General features: G+C 45.7%; 2 protein-coding genes and 1 pseudogene across 2 annotated transcripts; all 3 read right to left on the bottom strand.

Moving 5' to 3' along the window:
- Positions 1-1,335: 1,335 nt before the first annotated feature.
- LOC136480699 (uncharacterized) lies at positions 1,336-1,803 on the bottom strand. Its single transcript, XM_066478168.1, has one exon. The coding sequence runs from the start codon at positions 1,801-1,803 to the stop codon at positions 1,336-1,338; it is 468 nt and encodes a 155-aa protein (XP_066334265.1).
- An 11,940-nt stretch (positions 1,804-13,743) lies between these two features.
- On the bottom strand, positions 13,744-14,352 carry LOC136480698 (secreted RxLR effector protein 161-like). Its single transcript, XM_066478167.1, has one exon. The coding sequence runs from the start codon at positions 14,350-14,352 to the stop codon at positions 13,744-13,746; it is 609 nt and encodes a 202-aa protein (XP_066334264.1).
- A 4,431-nt stretch (positions 14,353-18,783) lies between these two features.
- Positions 18,784-19,757, bottom strand: LOC136482755 (uncharacterized; annotated as a pseudogene).
- Positions 19,758-20,428: the final 671 nt, after the last annotated feature.

The following is a 20,428-nucleotide window of genomic DNA, read 5'->3' as shown; positions in this document are numbered from 1 at the left end:
ATGTTACATGCATAAATATCTATATTTAGTTCTTTTCACATGCATAAATATATATAATAATACCAAAATTATTGATTTTTACTCGGATAAATATGTATAAATGCTAGAATACTTGATTTTTTACATGCACATATATAATTATATGTATTTTTTTAAGTACAAAACCGTTTAGACCGTTTAACTTCGTTTAAACACCATGTAAACAGCCTAAACGCTAAACGAAGGGCGACTGTATAAAGACCGTTTACCGTTTAGGAAAACATTGACTGCAAGTGATTCAAATAATAGAATAAAATGAGTAGAAAAATGATATTCATGTTATTGAGTCTGGTGTGAGGCCTTACCAGGGAAATGAAAAGAAATTTCGAACATCTTGTTTAGGAAACACGACCACGAACGTGTGGCCGAATGGTTTTTAAATTCAAAAAAATGCAAACGAAGTCTGAAAATCATGAGATTTGTCAAGATTTCGTGATATCATACGTGGACGCCTTGGTAAAAAATTGAGAATGTTTCGGACAATCTGTCACGTACGATGTTTACAAACCGAGGTATCTCAGAAGAAGAATCGTAGCGTTGAGAAGAATTCGGTAAGATTTGGAGTCAAAGTGACAGTTGAATTGGGGGTTGACTTCAGAACTTTTTGTGTAGGTAGTAGAGAACATAGATTGATTCGTGTGTAATTTTGGTAATTTTTTGGATCCGTTTGATAATTTTAATTTGTGAAGTGCAATTATTGAATTTTAATTGATATACATTGAATTTGAGCGACAAACTGCATGAAATAATAAGTCTTTTTTTCACTTCTGCCCTTGAAATTTTTTCTACTCTCTACATACACCATGTGGTACTCCGTGTTAAGATTTGGTATATTATAATGGAATAATATTGATAGAAAAATCAAATGAAAAAAGAAGGAAACGAAGAAAAATGAAAAAAGTGGGTTTGCCGAGTGCACCTGGTTTGGCACTCGGCAAAGATGGGGTTTGACGAGTGTCATATCTAGGACACTCGGCAAACTCCCCTCACCTAGCCCTACGCATAGTATTTTAGGGTTTAGGAAAAGGAGGATATGGAGGGAAATGAAAAAAAAACTTGTTTTGCCGAGTGCCCCTAATCTGGCACTCGGCAAAGATTGGTTTGTCGAGTGTTAAATCTGGGACACTCGACAAACATCTTTATGGGCCCCACACACGCATTATTTTATGTATTGAAAAATGAAAAAAAAAACAAAACAGGGGTTTCCCGAGTACTAGATCGTGGGCACTCGGCAAACCTCACTCGTAACCACCCAATCCCGCACCCGGCCGCACACACATGCACACACTCAAACAGTCAATGGCGCCCCGCTGCCCCACTGCCCACCCACACTAGTCCCTGGCGCCGCCCGCCCACACCCACATAGACCACGCCGCCGGCCCCGCGCCCGCACCCGCCCACACTAGCCCCCGCGCCGTTTCGCTGCCCCAGGCGCCCGCCCACACCACCGGCCGGCCCCACCACCGCCCTAGGCACCCGCCCACACCACGCCGCCGGCCCCACACCCGCGCCCACCCACACCACCGGCCGGCCCCACCACCGCCCTAGGTACCCGCCCACACCACGCCGCCGGCCCCGCACCCGCGCCCGCCCACACCAGCCCTCGGCGCCGTTTCGCCGCCCCAGGCGCCTGCCCACACCGTCGGCCGGCCCGTCGGCCGCCCACACTGGCCCACACCACGTCGCCTGCCCCACGCTCGCGCCTGCCCACACCAGCCCTAGGTGCTTGGCCTCCCACACTCGGAGGCACCTCGTCGTCACCATGAACACCGGCACGCGCACCTCTGTACCGGCCCTGCCTCACGGAGCTGAGCTGAGCTCTTCCGGCGTCTCAACGCCACCTGTGAGGCATGCTGCCCCTCGCCGAGCTGCCCTGCTACCGTCCGCCCTCTCGTCGACCGACCCCGACAACGTCCGCCCCTTGCTTCTTGGTACCGAATCTCACTTCTAGAGACAAAATCACAGAAGCAATTTTCTTGGTGACTGAAGTTCTGATGATGCTTTGTAAAAGACTTGAGATAATTATAGTACTTATGAAGTTGATTGGTGGGCTTCAAGGATGATAACTGTGAATGTGTCAGCATAGTAGACCTTAATTTCCATACTATAGTACTTATGAAGTTGATTGGTGGGTTTCTTGCGCATGTTGGATTCTAATTTGTTGTCTTACTTTTCCTGATTCTTGGGATCACCAAGATTTGGTATTCCTAATAAGTTTTATCATGATGATGATCAATAATGTGTATCTGTCTTGGTTATTTACTAGATCTTAGTATTTCACCTTGCTGGTTTGCACTTGATGCTAGATGTTCGTTAACATCTGAGATTTGAGATTGGTATGATGACTTTTTAGGATGTACGTTGCATATGGGAATTGTTGCAGTAAATATGGTATCTAGTAAAATGTGTACCTATATTTTTTTTGTTAGAAGCCTTGGCTTACTTTGATTGCTTTGTCAACAAATGCATTTGGATCTTCTTCGTTAGTTGGTTGGTCCTTTTTATTTGCATCTTTTTTTACTTGTTCTTATTATCATTGAGTCTTCGTTGTGGTGGCATGTTACTAGTATCACTGTGGTGGTGTTCGTAGTGCACTGAGGCGGCTGTAATGGTGGTATGTCCTATCAGTGGAAATGAAATGTGCTTCTAAAATCCTGTCTGAATGTAGTTGCTGCCTTTTGCATGTTTAGTTTGTGATTCGAGGTTTAATGAAATCTCTTGTATAACGTGGTATGGTTTCCATTTTGTTGGCTTTTGAGTTGTCAAATTTGACCTATGTATTGTGCTTGGATAAGTTCAGGTGTGAATTTTGTGTTGTATTTATGGAATTCAGTGGATAGGATTTTGCCAATGTCAAAATTTGAAAGGCAACCACAACACTCAGGCTATACACCGTGCTGGGGAGGTGCTGCCAAAATTTACAATTGACACTATTATATTCATTTATTGTAGGAGAGGCTATTGCAAGGATTATTCCCCACCGTCCTCAACTCATCACTTTGCAGGACAGCAAGGTGAGGTATCCTACACCCCTCTTTCCATATCATGTTCGTATATCACGTAACCTAGCTAGGCGTCTCCCGTTCGAAAGAGATATGGTTGGAAATATGCAGATATTTGCATATCTATAACTGTATCTATTTCAAATTATCTATGTTTTTTGGACAGCCGGTGGATGTGTAGATGGAGTTAGTTTCCATGCTCTACTCGGATCCGAGACAGAGTTTCAGCAGCATCTCCTTATTGTTCTCCAGATACACAATCTCCCTGCCAGGATGTGTATTTGGAGAACAGCGGGGAGGTGCTGCCAAAATTATGTCTCAGATAGGAGTAGAGCATGGAAACTAACCCCATCTATACATCCTCTGGTGGGATTAGGACTATCTTCACCTATTAGACAGTATAGGAACCTGTAGATGTAATTGATTTTTATATAACTTGGTGATATGTTAGAGGATGGATTACTGTGAGTGGATGTACATGGGCCGCTCTAGTCAGGGTTCGTTGACCGATGAATGGATTGAGAAGACTGATGCTTTCTTGGAACTAGCATTTGCAAGCGTTAAAGGAGCGCGTGGCACTTGGTGTCCCTGCAGCATTTGTGCAAACACGCGTCGACAAACAAAGGTGGTCATGGGTAAATATCTTTGCAAGAATGGATTTATGGTGGACTATACTCGGTGGATCTACCATGGTGAATGCGATCGTGTGAGAGATGAGTTCGTGAGAGAACGCATCAAGGATTATGATGCTGATGCCGGGGTAGGAGACATGTTAAATGACTATCATGAAGCACACTTCGATGAAGGACATAGGGGGAGGAGCCAGAGCCAACCACAAAGGCGTATTACAATATGTTGTCTGTGGCACAACAACCCCTTCATGGGCATGCCAAGGTTTCTCAACTAGATGCCATTGCACGCCTAATGGTCATAAAGTCCCAATTTACCTTGAGTTGAGAAGCCTTCGATGTTATGCTGACAGTTGTCAGTAGTCTGCTCCCGGATGGTCACATCCTGCCAAAGAGCATGTATGAGGCACAAAAACTCCTTCGTGCACTTAAGATGCCATATTAGTAGATACATGCTTGTCCGAAGGGATGCATCTTATTTAGGAAAGAACATGCAGAAGCAAAGTACTATGTGAAGTGTAAATCATCTAGGTTACTCTAGTGATGGTCTGAAGAGACAGCTCGCCATCCCCATGAAGATCCTACGGTACCTTCTATTCATACCGAGGATCCAACGACTTTATATGACTGAGGAATCCACAAAATAGATGACATGGCACAAATACGGATGTCAATACAATCCTTAGAAGCTGGTGCATCCATCTGATGGTGAAGCTTGGACAAGGTTTGATATGATTCATCATGAGAAAGCTCTAGAGGCTCATAATGTACGTGTTGCGTTGGCAACAGATGGGTTCAATCCTTATGGAATGGTGGCTTCCTCATACACTTGTTGGCCCATGTTCATTATCCCTCTCAATCTCCCCCCTGGCGTCCTCTTTCAATGATAGAACATATTCTTGTTGTTGATAATTCCTGAACACCCAGTGAATAATATGAGTATGTACATGGAGCCTCTGATTGATGATTTGGTCTGTGCTTGGGAGGAAGGGGTATGGACATACGACCGAGCTACAAAGACAAACTTTAAAATGTATGTTTGGTACCAGTACTCCCTATATGACTTTCTGGCGTATGGGATATTCTGCGACTGGTGTGTTCACGGGAAGTTCTCATGCCTAGTATGCAAGGCATCTCTGATGTTCATTTAGTTGACGAAGGGTGGCAAGTATTCTTCGTTCGACAAACATCGACAAATCCTCCCTCTTGACCATCCATTCAGACGAGACATCAAGAACTTTACAAAAGATATAGTAGCTGAAGGCCCTGCACCCCAGATGATGATTGGTGCCGTGGTTCATGCTCAGTTAGATGCTCTTGAGGATAATGGCCAAGGAGATCATTTTCTGGGATATGGTGAGGAACATGCATGGACTCACAAGTCATGCTTGTGGAACCTCCCCTGTTTTGATGACCGTCTGCTTGCACATAACATTGATGTAATGCACACTGAAAAAGAATATCGCCGAGGAAATTTTTGGTACAATCATGGACATTCCTAATAAGACAAAGGATAATGTTAAGGCTAGAGTGGATCAGGCGAGGTTATGCAATAGACCAAAGCTAGACATGGCGCCTCTCGGAGGTGGGAAGTCATGGAGAAAACCTAAGGCCGATTTCATTCTGACGAGGGTCCAAAGGAGGGAAGTACTAGAATGGTTCCCAAAGTTAATGTTCCCTGATGGGTATGTAGCGAATCTGAAGAGGGGAGTGAACTTAGCTACTTTGCGAATCAACAAGCTCAAGAGTCATGACTACCACATATGGCTTGAGTGGCTACTGCCGGTGATGGTTTGAGGATATGTCCCTCAGCATGTCTGGATAGTGCTGGCGGAGTTGAGCAATTTCTTTTGCCAGCTTTGTGCTAAGGAGTTATCTCGTACCATGGTTGCAGACAAGGAAGGAATGGCGCCTATGTTGCTCTGCAAGTTGGAGAAGATCTTTCCACCTGGCTTTTTCAATACGATGCATCATTTGATTTTGCACCTCCCAAATGAGGCACGTATGGGGGGCCTGTGCTGGGCCATTGGTGCTATTCAATTGAGAGATTTCAAAAGGTTCTTTGAACTAAATGTAAAAATAAATGCAAAATTAAAGCATCCATAGCAGAGACATACATTCTAGAGGAGGTGTCAAACTTCACAACAAAATACTATGCTAACAACCTTCCTAGTGTGCATAATCCACCCCCTCATTACAATGCTGGCGAAAATGATTCGAACCTTAGCATTTTCCAAGGGCAACTAGGAAGTGCAAGTGGTGCGACTAACAAGACCTTGAAACATGAAGAGTGGCGCACTATTATGCTATATGTGTTGACCAACCTATCCAAAGTGGAGCCGTACATGTTGTAAGTTCTCAACAAACTTTTTCTCAAGTAGTCACAATTCTGTGTCCAACTCCCTTGTTTCTCGTTGGTACAGGCAATTTCATGAACGATTCTGGCGTGAATCAAGAGAACCTACCCTACAGGAAACTTCAACCCTTCTTAGAGAGGGTGCGGGAAATGGAATGCCTGATTTCATTTCTTAGTTCAAACAGAATGTACTGTGCATTTTGGCTCATACTTAGTTTGACATTACAAGTTGCTCGTACATGCGACTAATATAATGAACTACCCTGCTTGAACTTGTAGGGACAAACCGATGCATCTATGAGTGCCAAGTTCAGACAAGTTGCCGATGGTTGTGCCTATAGGGTCAGGTCATTTACCGGTTATGACGTGAATGGATATCGCTTTCACACAACAAGCCACGAGCAGAGTCGGCCCTATTAAAGAACCACAAATACCAGAGTTTTTACGCAAGGCTTAGATGGGGTTGAGTATTACGGAAGAATTGAAGAAATATACGAACTCATGTTATATTCAAATGTCATTGGTTTGATCCTGAAGTAGTGAGGCGGACCCCTAATCTTGGACTAGTCGAAATTCGACAATCAACCGTCTTACCAGGACACGATGTCTTTATTGTGGCTCAACAGGCAACACAAGTTTATTATCTCTCATACCCATACCAAACTATAGACCGTCTTAAGGGTTGGGATGTTGTGTACAAGGTATCGCCACATGGTAAACTACCTGTCCCAAACAATCAAGATTACAACATAGACCCCAACACATATGACGGAGAGTTCTTTCAAGAAGATGGGCTCAAAGGGAGTTTTGAGATAGACTTAACCGAAGCTCAGGGTATGGAAGTCGACAATGAAAGTGGTGCTGACAAGGACGCCGGAGACGAGGTTCAGAATGTGAAGGACTTAGAATTACTTCAGTGATTACATCTAAGCAACGACGATGATGACGACATTCCTCCTTCGAAGCACGGGGATGATTATATCGACATGCGTGATAGTGATGATGAGACCAATTATCCAGCTAATCCCGATGATGATGATTATTTCTAATACATGTATGATCCGTGTTAATTGATTTATTATTTATCATACCATGTTATTTTCTAAGTATGTTTTGTTTATTTTGCATCTATTTTGATGTATTATCTGTGCTAATTGGTTTACTCTTTTTAATTGTAAGTGATTGAACAATGGTGGGCGGTATGAGGAGGATAACGTCGCTTTACTCAAAAGCAACAGCGATGAGTAAAGAGTCTGATGTAGCTAAGGGGTCCGAGAAGAGACCTCGAGGTAGACCCAAGGGTCGAGGAAAGGGTGGAGGCAAGATGAGGCCACCGTCGCCTGTACCTTCATCGTCGTATGAGTTTCCTTCCGCTCACTCATTCTCTGAGGAGGAGGAGGTATAGGTGGAGGAGGAGGAAGGGGTGGAGGAGGAGGAGGCAGGGATGGAGGAGGAGACAGGGGGTACCTCTTCCTCTACTTCGTCGCATGTGTGGTTGCGAGGTCCCTCCACCCTCCTGTGGCGACTGATACTTCTTGAGAGACGCCCGCTGATTCGACCCGATAGAGACAAGTAACTTTATATGTTATCACTAATTTTTCCTTTGATATGTTCAAAATTATAATAGAAACTAATAATTTATCTTAATTACTTGGGTAGGGGTTGGAGGATGGACGGTGGGGGTGATCACGCATGCCATGTGAATGGCATCCTTGGTCATTTGATCAATGAAAAGTTCCTTGGCCTGGTGCAGTTTGGCAGAACTGTCGAGCCGGCCTACACATGGGCCCACTATGCCGCCGTCCCCGACACCACTGATCGGGATGGCAGGTGTTTCGCCAATAGGGCGCAGTGTGTCAAGGTCGAGCTTTGGGTAAGTCTTTCTCGCACTACATTGCTCAATACACTATATTCATTGGACATTCTTGAAATAATGACTGGACACATCATGTCTATATGCAGGATTTCTTTAGATGCGAGGAGGGATATGAGGCTAAGGCGTATGCTGTGGCTGACAAAGCCGCCAAGAAACTCGTCAAGGACATGCACTACGAGGCGCGCATCCAGGCTGTGATCCAATACCACGTGGAATTTCTTAGAGAGAGGATCCCTAAAAGGGCGGCAAGAACCATAAGCCTAACCTCGGAACAATACCTGAAGGTAAATATAGAACATTAATACTTATTTTTTCTGAGATTAATTACACTTAAAGACATCTTCTTATATGTCATATACTTGATGACGTAGGTGCCTCCGTGGTGGTGCGCCTATGATCTGCAGTGCTGGGGCCGGATGGTGGATAGGTGGTGCGACCCCGCGTTGGAGGAGAATCACAACGCTTGTCGGGAGCTACATTTGCTGATGCCTGGTGCACCACAACATCAAGGCAACCTCAACCTCTCAAAATACGTGGCTAGATGGGTACGCGAATTCATTTCTTTATTCTAACGCTCAACTCTACATAATTTCTAATCATATTACTTTTTTTGCAGTCGGCGTCACATGGTGGCGAGCCTTGCTCCCAGTTCGTGGCATATGCTTTGGCCCACAAGGGGAAGGTGACGTCCGACGTCGCCTACAACCCTGAGGACCCGCCCTCGGCGTATAGCAACGAGTCCATCCATAGCCGTCTCGATGGATACACATCGATGGCAAAGCAGGTCTATGGCCCAGAGTATGATCCGAGCGCCCATGACCTTGATGGAGAAGTGGTCATATGGGCGGGAGGAGGCAAGAAGCATGGTCGGTTCTGGATTGGCGACGGCACCATCAACACAGCTAGTACTCCCACTCTCTTCCAGATTCGAGCACGGAGCACGGGGTCCAGTCCGGCGATACGCCCATGGCCGGACTTTACATGGTTCCAGATGAACACACTCCAGGTTATTTTTGTTTTATTCATCGTTCATTGATTTTTACATACTTTTGCATTGCATTGTAACATTGTGATGAAATATTGTAGGCTCAGCTAGAACAAGAAACGAGACGCCTGGAGGAGCTAGAGGCGAAGATGGAGGCAGAGCGGTAGAGGATGGAGGCAGAGCGGCTGAGGATGGAGGCAGAGCGACAAAGGATGGAGCTATAGATGTTTGAATATATGAGGGGTGTTTATGCTATAATCGGTCAACCTCCACCACCATTTCCAGTCCCTCCTCCTCAACCTGCTCCAAATACTGTTTCTTGCATTATGAGTCGCTTTACAACCTTATAATATAGTTTATGCAGAATCAATCTTACAAAAATGCCAAGACACTAAAAACTTAGTGACTAATGCTATATGTTTGTTACCAACTAGTACTTAAGCAATCATACTAGAGTACAATGCAACTGAGAAGATATTGTTGATAGTTGCAAGGGTTATACTAGTTAGGCAGCAGAGAGACCATACGTGTTGTTTAATCTTGTCTCACTCATACAATCTCTTCTCCTTTGTGCAGCATCAATCGGCGGCATCGAATGAGCCTCATGACCCAGACCTGTCGCAGTGGAACTTGTGGCCTAAGTGATTACTTGTGATTTTATTTGTATTTGCATTTGTGGATTACCTGTGACTACTTGTGGTTGTGAATGAACCTACTTGTGATTCTAAAGTTTATTTGCATTTATGTGTTGTCGATATATCTATATGAACTGTCTGTGATGCCTATTGTGAACTATTTGTGATGGATGTGATGTTTATTTGAATGTGGTACGTGGCTGTGATCGAACCTAATAAACTGATTATTTGTGGCACTTTGCCGAGTGTAACACTCGGCAAAGAGGCCTTTTGTCGAGTGCCAGGGTTAAAACACTCGGCAAAGTGTACACGTGGCAAAATTATGTGCATTCTGGGACTAAAATGGCTTCTTTGCCGAGTGTCTGCGCTATAACACTCGGCAAAGAAGCCAAAATTCTATGCATTCTGGGACGTGTTTGCCGAGTGCCTGGTATTCTACACTCGGCAAAGGACGAAGGTTTGCCGAGTGCCTGGAATGTGACACACGGCAAAGGTGGAAGCTTTGCCAAGTGCCTGGAATGTGACATACGGCAAAGGCTGAATTGTTTGCCGAGTGCCAGGACTGTGACACACGGCAAAGAAGCAAAGTTTGCCGAGTGCCTAGAATTTAACACTCGGCAAATTAGGAATGCTTGCTGAGTGCCTGAGATTTGACACTCGGCAAACGCGCCGTGGCCGTCTCCGTTCCGTCACGTTACTTTTTTTCACCGAGTGTCGGTTTCAGCTCTCGGCAAAGAGCCATTTGCTGGCACTATAGATGCCGTGTGCTATTTGTTGAGTGTTATACTCTTCAAATCCTTTGCCGAGTGTTTTTTTGGCTTTGCCGAGTGCCTGTGACACACGGCAAAGCGACTATTTTCGGTAGTGGAACAAGGGTATGAGTTGAAGCAGCTGAAGCATCTTAACAAACTTCGAGGCTCTCTAATTATATGGGGGCTTGAGATTGTCGGAAGCGAAGCGGAAGCTGCTGAAGCCCACCTCACCCACAAAGAGCGACTTAGAAAACTGGAACTGAATTTTGGCTGGGGCAACAGGGTTGGTCCAGACATGGAAGTAGATGTACTTGAGGGCCTTAGCCCTCCAAAGGATCTAAAAGAGCTCATTATCTTTTTCTACAACGGTCCAAGGTATCCAAGGTGGATGTTGAGTCGCCACCATATGGACGCCCCAAAGCAACTGGACATACTTGAACTCTGTGATTTCAGCCAGCTGGCATTAATTCCTGAAGATAGTGAGATCTTCATTGGCCTGCGTGAGCTTCGCATTCACTTTTGTGACCGGGCCAGGTTGCCAGAAAATATGGAGGGACTCCTGTCGCTGCAGTCGTTGGAAATTTGGGGCTGCCATAATATGGACCTTCTACCGAAGCTGCCCGTCCAGTCTCTTAAGAAGATTATTATCAAATACTGCGGCGTGCTCAGTACGACGTGCAAAGAAGAGGGACACGAAAATTGGCGTAAGATCCAGCAAATTCCCGAGATAGAGATCGACTGTAAGCAAATACGAAGCCACTGCGCTCTGTACCCGGGACCGGGACAACTCAGCTGAGATGCATGGTAAGTCTCTTTTGGCCGCCTTCACTTTTTAATCCAACGAGAGCATGTTGCATCGTCCATAACGTAACTAATTTTCAGTAAAGACATATAACTGACCCTTGATCATATATATGTTTGTGAATCGATGCATCTGTGAAACAGGCATCGGGGGACAAGTCAATAAGTCAGTGAACGTGCAGCCAAGAAAGGCGTTCACATGGTAACCAAAACTGCAGATCGCAAGGTGCCGTGTGTGCTGTCATCCCCGCTGATAGATTGTGTGTTTGTGCTTTTCTTCCTCCCTTCATCCCATCCTTAATTTCTTCGAAACAAGACAATGGATTGTATGTTTATTTACTGATGGGATGCATGAGAATGAACTGTTGATTCAAAAGGACATATAGATTTGGCCTCTGAAAGCGTGCTTGCAAGAGAAAATTTGGTTTTGTATATGAGTGGGTAGTCTGGGGGATTGGTTACATATGTCAACAGGCGGAGAGCCACCGGCGGGTCCCATCATGACCTCTAGTCAACAAAATCCGGTATTCCCACCCCTGCATTTCGTTTAGACCTATCAAAATTCATGTTCTGATGATTGCCCACACCTTCTCAATAGCAAAATATCGTGGTTTGTTTAGGCGCAAAAGAATTTGGCCCGCGAGCCGTCGAGGTGCAGTGGGCGGCCAACGCGCTAGAATTACAGGTCCGCCGACGCCCATGCAACGTTGCGCCAGCTTCGATTGTGAAGCGTGTTCTTTTTTTTTTTCTTGCTCAAGTAGCCCAGCCAGCCCATGAGTATCTAAGGCCCGAACACAGGCCCGTAAATGCTTGTTGCCACGCGATTAGGCCCCAGATAATCCTGGTCCTGTGTCTTGTCAACTGCTTGTGGGCCATACTAACACACATGTCAACAGGCGGCTGGAGGACACAGAGGCACTGAGCTACACGTCCGTGCCCAGTGAGTGGCTTGGCAGTGGCTGGCAGTCATAGATAACCCATTAGAATCCAGGAAACTCTTTCATTTGCCACAAGTTGCGATCGTCTTATTTCCATAGTTATATGCAATGCTGCAGTAAGTTGTACTCCTATCCTATCCTATATCAATCTAAGCCTGCACGTTGACTGTCCATCGCTTATCCATTCATTTTATTGTGAAGTTGTATATATTCCAGTAATCTAAAATTAAAACTGCAAGCAAGATGCATGGAGGATTGCATTGCATATATTGTTGCCTGTTAGCTGCCTACATGGCTATATGTTCCTAATGATCTAGCCAAATGCATGGATCGGTGCCACTACTTGCATGCTAGCTAGCCAGTACCGTACCTTCTAGTGCACTGTGCAGACTACCAGGTGAATAGAGCTGAAGAAGAAACAGAAAACAATAAAAGGGGAGAACTACAAAGGGCAGCAGCAATTCAAACTACTTTTTTCTTTGCTTGTATTTACAACTTGCCATGTACATGGATATTTTTTCTTCTCTTGTATTCATGAATTATGTACATCTTTTATATAAAAGCTGACATGTACATGGATTTTTTCTCTCTCTTGTATTCATGAATTATGTAAATCTTTTATATACAACTTGCCATGTACATGAATTTTTCTTCTTCTCTTGTATTCATGAATTATGTATGTACATCTTTTATATACAACTTGCCATGTACATGGATTTGTTTTGTTCTCTTATATTCATGAATTATGTCCTTAATAATGAGCTTGAAGAACGAATGGTCATCCAATGAGAGCTCACACAGGACATGGCAGGGTTTTACAAGAAAAGACTCATACAACAAACCCGGGAGGAAACCGTCAAGGAGATGGATCAGATTGCAAATGTGCTGAAGCAGCTCTACAGGAGCACACTGCACCATTGCTACAAGCGGAAGCCGAAGTAGCTCCACGTAACAATACTCTTTGAGCTTTAATTTATCTTCAGTAGGGGCTCAAAACCAGTCCTGTTCTTTCAAAAAAAAAAAGTAGCTCCACGTACAAGAGCACACTACATACCTACAAGCAGATTTACGGCTTTTTTTATTTTAATCTATTTTCGCCTCCAACAATCTCGATTTACAGTGACATTAAACAAGAGGCAGACTTTCTGCCCATCTCTAGGAAATCAATTTTGCCCGCCTCGGCGGTAGAATGTAGTAGTGAAAAAGCACAAGTTGATGGACCAGTGTTTCAAATAATTAAGAAAGAACATCCATACCCAATACATCCATATATATATGCCGGCGAAACGTAGTTGTGAATACTATGTTAGCATAGGATCAACAATCACAAGCAAATCACACGGTGGCTAAGCCTAAATCACAAGAACGTGCATGAACACGACGAACACCCACGACAACCGCCAGACATGACAGTGCCCCTTTTCACTATTCAGATGTTCGATTACAAACATGGTTACAACATAACCAAGGTGCAAACATGCTCACCAAACACCTGGCTATTTATACCAATAGCTAATACACACTATGATGCACACAGAAACCATAAAAACGTGATACAAAGGGATGTTAGTGTAACTGCCGGCTCCAGAACACGCCGTGGGCCAGGTCACCACCTCTAGGCTACGCCAACCACTCACGCTCCAGACTTGAATTTGAATTCTTGTCTTTTTCGCCTTCACGGTTGTCCAGCGCTCCTCCTCGCTTCACCACTTACACCAACAATCTCCCCCTTAGGCCTGATGCACCTCAAGCTCTCGGACACCTAGCAGGTGCCTCATCACCCCCAGCTTCACCGCCGGTAATGGCTTTGTCAGAGAGTCTGCCTTTTGCTCCAAAGTCCCGACCCTCTTCACAACAATCTGGCCATGCTCAACACACTCCCTGATGAAATGGTACTTAATGTCTATGTGCCTGCTTCTGCCATGAAACACAGGGTTTTTCATCAAAGCAATGGCTAAGTTGTTGTGCACCATCAATGTCACTGTCTTCGACTGAGTGCCAGTGAGCTCTCCCAATAGATTCCTGAGCCACAAAACTTTCTTAGCTGCTGCTGTTGCTGCCATAAAATCAGCTTCACATGATGACAGTGGCACTGTTTTCTCCTTGTGAGAATTCCAAGTCACTAGGCTCTCATTCACATAGAAGGCCATTCCACCAGTGCTCCTTCTCCCCACAAGATCACCTCCAACATCACTATCAGTATACCCTACTAACAGTTCCTCTTTACCTTCTTGAGTGTAGACTAACCCAAAGTTCAAAGTGCCCTTCAAGTATCTCAAAACTTGCTTCACTACTTTCAGATGCTTGACAGTAGGCTTCTCCATGAACCTACTAGCCATGCCCACTGAGAAAGAAATATCTGGTTTGGTATGCAACAGATACCTGAGACAACCAATGATTCTCCTATACTCTGTTGCATCAATCCTCTCTCTCCCTGTTTATCTGCATCAAGATTAGCACCTGGATCCATTGGACACTTAGTGGCATTGCAGTCAGTCATTCCAAACTGACTCAAAACTTTCTTGGCATAACTAGTTTTCTTGATAGTTATGTAGTCTTTCTTCTGCTCAACTTCAATTCCCAAATAGAATGACAGTAAACCCAAATCACTCATTTCAAACACTGAAGTCATTTGCTCCTTGAAAGCTACTATTTCTGTTGGATCACCACTAGTCACTATCAAGTCGTCCACATATAAACCAATCATCACAGCTGACAAGCCTGCTCCTTTGATGTATTGGACAGGCCTAGTGCAATGGTGAGAGAGCTGTCTCACTGAGTCACTAGGTCACGGGTTCGAAGCAGCCTCTCCGTAGATTTTGCGGATGGAATGCTTGCCTCGGTTTTTCCCTTCCCAAGATCCACTCATGTGGGAGCCTCCAGCACTAGGTCTGCCCTTTATCACAGTTGACAAGCCTGCTCCTTTGATGTAAACTGCCGGTTCAGTCACACATTTTCTAAAACCAAGTTTCTTCAGACAGCTGTCTAGCTTCACATTCCAAGCTCTAGGAGTTTGTTTCAATCCATATAGAGCTTTTCTTAGTTTAAGCACCATCTGCTCCTTTCCTTTCTTCACAAACCCTTTTGGCTGAGACACATATACATTTTTAGCAAGTTCCCCATTGAGAAATGCAGTTTTGACATCTAGATGATGCACCTCTCAACCTCTGTTAGCTGCCAAGGCCAAAATTAGTCTCATAGTGTCACGCCTTGCCACTAGAGAAAACACTTCCTCAAAATCAATTTCTTGTTTTTGTACATATCCTTTGGCAACCAATCTGGCTTTATGCTTCACCACCTCTCCATCTGCATTCCTTTTTAGTTTGAAAACCCACTTCAATCCTATAGGTTTGTGACCAGCTGGTAAATTCACCAACTCCCATGTCTTGTTCTTGTTGATGGATTGGATCTCACTCTCCATAGCTGCCACCCAATCTCAATCACCAGATGCTTCTTTGTAGCAGTTAGGTTCCTCCATCACTGCTAATAGTGCATCAACTTTTGTGTCAAAAATTAACTCCACTTCCACACTATCCTGATACACTTCATTGAGGCTTCTAAACCTCAAAGGTTCCTCATCATAGACACTTGAATCTCCCATGTCCATATCACCTTGATCCAAGTCTGCATTTTGAGCTAGAGCTAACTCTGCATCTGTTGTCTGACAATGAACAGTGTCAGTCTATGTCTCAGTTCCTTGCTGAACTGACTCAGCCACTTCACCGGTGGTTTGTAAACCATCAAATGCACCTCCTACTCCCCCTGAATTCTCATCTGAGTGATCTTGCTAATTACCACCACCAACACCAACACCAGTCCATGGTTGAGCTACAACACCCACAGACTCATCCACTACAAATTTTGAATTTTCACCAAATTCAGTGCTCCATTCCCAAGCTATTCCTTCTTTAAAGACAACATCTCTGCTGACTACAATTCTTTTGGATTTTGGATTATACAACCTATGAGCTTTGCTGCCCTCCTCAACTCCAAAATAAATCATAGGCACACTCCTGTCATCTAACTTCTTCAAATGTCACACTGTTGGCCTGACATTTGCTCTACACCCAAATACCTTTAGATGCCCAAGTTGAGGTTTTCTACCACACCATCCCTCAAATGGAGTTCTACTCCCCATTACTTTAGTTGGCAACCTGTTCAACGAGTACACTGAGTGTCTCACTGCTTCTCCCCAGAAACATCCTGGTACACTCATGTATTTTAGTAATGATCTAGCCATCTCCATAATAGTCCTATTCCTTCTTTCAACAACATCATTTTGCTATGGTGAGTCGGGTGCAGTGAACTGCCTTTTCATGCCAGCCTGCTCATATACATCCCTAAAAGTTGTTGCAAAAAAATCACCACCTCTATCTGATCTCACCATCTTAATTTTGTGACCCAAGCTATTCTCAACCTCTGCCTTAAACCTGACAAATGCAAAATTGACACTGTCATCCATCTTAAAAGCTTGGTCTTTTGTTTTTACAATTGACACTGTCATCCATCTAGTACAATCATCAACTAATAGCATGAAATACTTGTTCCCACAAACCGTTTCAGGTGTAATAGGTCCACACAAATCAACCTGAATCAACTCTAAAAGCTCATCTGCCCTCCACTTAGCACATTGTGGAAAGGATTTTCTTGTTTGCTTTGCTGCTAAACAAGAATGAAAAACTTGATCTGGGTGCTCAATCAGAGGTAACCCCCTGCCATCTCCTTTTCTACCAATATCCTGGTTGACTGAAAATTGACATGGCCAAGCCTGCCATGCCACAACCATGACTCATTATCCACATTGGCTACAAAACTCACTGGTTCTATAGTTTTCAACTCAATCTTGTACAATCTATTCCTAGTTCTTTGTACTCTCATTATCATTCTCATTGTTCTTTTCTCTCAGTCACTTCTATCAAATCATCATCCATCACTATTCTATGCCCAATTTCAGTCAACTGACCAAAACTAATAAGATTACTCTTAAGCTTTGGAATGAAATAGATATCAAACAGTATCCACTGATCTCCAGAAATGCCTTGAAATAAAATGGAACCTCTACCACGAATTTCTACTGTAGAACCATCTCCAAAATGTACCTTGCCACCAACAGTGGTGTCTAAATCTCTGAATTTCTGATGATCACCTATCATATGGTTACTGGCTCCATTATCAAGGTACCACAGTTCACCACAGGGTTCCCAGTATCCAGATGCACCTCAATCAGACACAACTCCTCCTAAACCTTTTCCGACAACAGGTGCTCGAGCTGTCCCGGATCCACCATTTCAGCGAGCAGCACTGTAGGCTCATACTCCACCGTCTTGACATGGTGCGCCTCTTCTTCCTTCTTCTTCTCGCCAGGGCACCTGTTGGCATAGTGCCCATAGAGATGACACTTGAAGGACTTGATGTGGCACTTGTCACGCTTCCCCACGCCATCCTTTCTAGCTTCTCCATGATTGCCCCGGCCACCGCTACCACCACCGCGGCCAGGACCCCTGTCCACGGCCACCGCTATCCTGTGAACGATTCTTCCTAGATGCCTCACCGACCGTCCGTTTTTGCCGAGCCTCCCACTCAGCTTGCGTCAGCAGCACCTGGCCAGTGTCTGACCTCGCACCACCCACTCCCCGCTTGGTGCGCTCCTCATATGCCTTAAACCGCTCCCCACTTGGTGCGCTCCTCATATGCCTTCAACCACCCAATGGCTTCATCGAACTCGAGCTTCTTGAGATCGTAGAATTGTTTGATCCTGGCGACCACGTTGATGTAGCGCTCTGGCACGGTGTCGAAGAGCTTCTTCACCAGTGCAGCGTCATCCAATGTGCCGCCTAGATTTGCATACCTCACCGACATCCCTGTCAGATTCCCAGCATACACATCGACCAACTCCTCCTCCCTCATCCGCAAGCCGCCGAATTCGCTTTTCAACTTCTGCAACCGCCTCTCCTTGATGTGCTCCTCACCGACGAACCTCGCCTTGAGCAAGTCCCAGACCTCCTTTCTGGTCTTCTTTGTCGTGACTTGCATTAGCAGATCGTCGGGCAGGCACTGGAGTAAGTGCGCCCGTGCCTTCTTGTCCTTCACCTTCACCGCCGCAACCACCGTCGCGCCCTGATCGGACGTCTCCCCCAACGGTTCCATGATCTCCCAAATGCCCTGATCCTCCATGATCGCCTGAACGCGAATGCTCCAGCTTGTATAATTGGTTGTGGTGACCGGCGGATACGTAATCCGATCACCACCGCTCCTGCCACCGCCGCCGGCGCTCTGGTCACCCATGGCACGATCACACAATGCTTTTGCAGGTGATTGATGGCTCTGATACCAGATGTTAGCACAAGATCAACAATCACAAGCAAATCACACGGTGGCTAAGCCTAAATCACAAGAACGCGCATGAGCACGATGAACACCCACGGCAATCACCAGGCATGACAGTGCCCCTTTTCACTATTTAGATGTTCGATTACAAACACGGTTACAACATAACCAAGGCGCTAACATGCACACCAAACACCAGCTATTTATACCAATAGCTAATACACACTGTGATGCACACAGACACCATAAAAACGTGATACAAAGGGATGTCAGTGTAACTGCCGGCTCCAGAACGCGCCGTGGACGCGGTCACCACCTCCAGGCTGCGCCAATCGCTCACGCTCCAGACATGAATTTGAATTCTTGTCTTTCCCGCCTTCACGGCTGTCCAGCGCTCCTCCTCGCTTCACCACGTCATCGTGCAGCTGGCTTACACCAACATACTAGACCTCGATCTCCATGGACGTGAACTCATGCACGTCGTGCACCGCCTGCTTACAGCTGCGCGCGTCTTCATGTTGTGGTGGTCGTCGTCCTCGTCTGCAGCTTCCGCTTCCGGCAGTCCCCCGTATAACTCCCCAGACCCAGCTGGATACTTTTTGCACACGTACACGTAAAGCCCGAGGACAAACAGCGTCACGAGGACGAAGCACCATCCGAACTGCAGGTTTACAACAGCCACAGCATGTCGCAGGCTGTCCTCGCCGTCGCAGCGCAGGCTGACGCCGCCGTCCTCGAGGGAGCACCCCTTGGGAGCCATCCCGGGGATCCACGCGACGCCCATGACGACGCCCCACAGCCCCTGGAAAGCGAGCGACGCGGACCGGACGAGGCTCACCGCGAACTGAAGCTCCGCGGGAAGGCCGCCGGCGGCGGCGCCGAGGAGCGCGGTGGCGAGGCAGGCCCCCGCGGCGGCCTGCAGGAACCAGTGGAGCCGGCCCTAGACTCCCGCGTGGTCCGTGGAGTGGACGTGGAACACGAACAGCTCCTGCGCGAAGAGCGCCGCCAGGAGGAGCATAGAGAGCGTCGTGTGGCGGCGGCTGGGGGAGCGGTTGCGGTCGAGGTAGATGGCGGAGCCGGCGTAGACGAGGAGCGAGGCGTACATGATGGCGTGCTCGTGGTTGGGCAGGCGCTCCGGCGGGATGGAGCCGTCGGCGCGGAACGGCATCGGCGAGTAGGCCAGCATCTGGGTGGCGAACCCGTAGATGCCGCCAGCGAGCATGACGATGAGCTCGAGGTGGCGGACCCGTGGCGCCGGGAACCACGCTGGTGCGACGTACGATGAGGAGGAGGATGTCGGGGCTAGGGAGACGAAGAGCCGGATGTGGTTGAAGAGATGCCACAGGCCGAGGCCTGAGAACAACACCCCGCCCAGGATGTGGCTGATGCTTTTATCAATGGCGCCACGGGGCAGCATCGTGGATCAGTCTCAGCAGCTTAATTGTGCTCGTTGAATGAGGCGGTTTTTGTTTTTTTTGGTGCTAATAGTAGTTTCTTTGTTGGCATACTAAGGATTTTGCATGTATGCATGTAATGGTCATTGGTTAGGGTGATGAACTGATGATCATATATATGGATGGCAGAAGAGCACACATGCATGTAGGAGTTGCTTGCATGGCTTGTTGTTTGATCCCCTTACAAAGTCAAATGTGAAGATACGGTTAGCTGTTGATGACTGTCACATCAAAGAAGTCGTTGCAAGCTACTTACTAGATAAGGCAATGGACGATTATATATTACTATTTTGGTCTAAAAAGATACAATTCTAGATGTATTTTTATTAAAGTGATTAAAGGTTGATCAAATGTATAGATAAAACCATTAATGTTTATATTTCAAATAAGTATATTATAAAAGTATATCTCGTGATAAATTCAAAGATACAGATTTTATATTATCACGTACTATTCATATTCTTTATATATATTTAGTTAAATTTAAGATATTTTAATTTAGTATTGTACTTGAATTGTATTCTTTGATGTGCGGAATGAGTAACACCACAAGAAAAGCTCAATTAAGTAGCTGAGGTTCGTTTACACGCAACGAACACATCAACTATATGTAGCACATGCTGCATATATACAC

The sequence above is a fragment of the Miscanthus floridulus genome, chromosome 9, assembly GCF_019320115.1.
Source record: "Miscanthus floridulus cultivar M001 chromosome 9, ASM1932011v1, whole genome shotgun sequence".
NCBI lineage: Eukaryota > Viridiplantae > Streptophyta > Magnoliopsida > Poales > Poaceae > Miscanthus > Miscanthus floridulus.
This window is presented reverse-complemented; position numbering and strand designations above follow the sequence as displayed.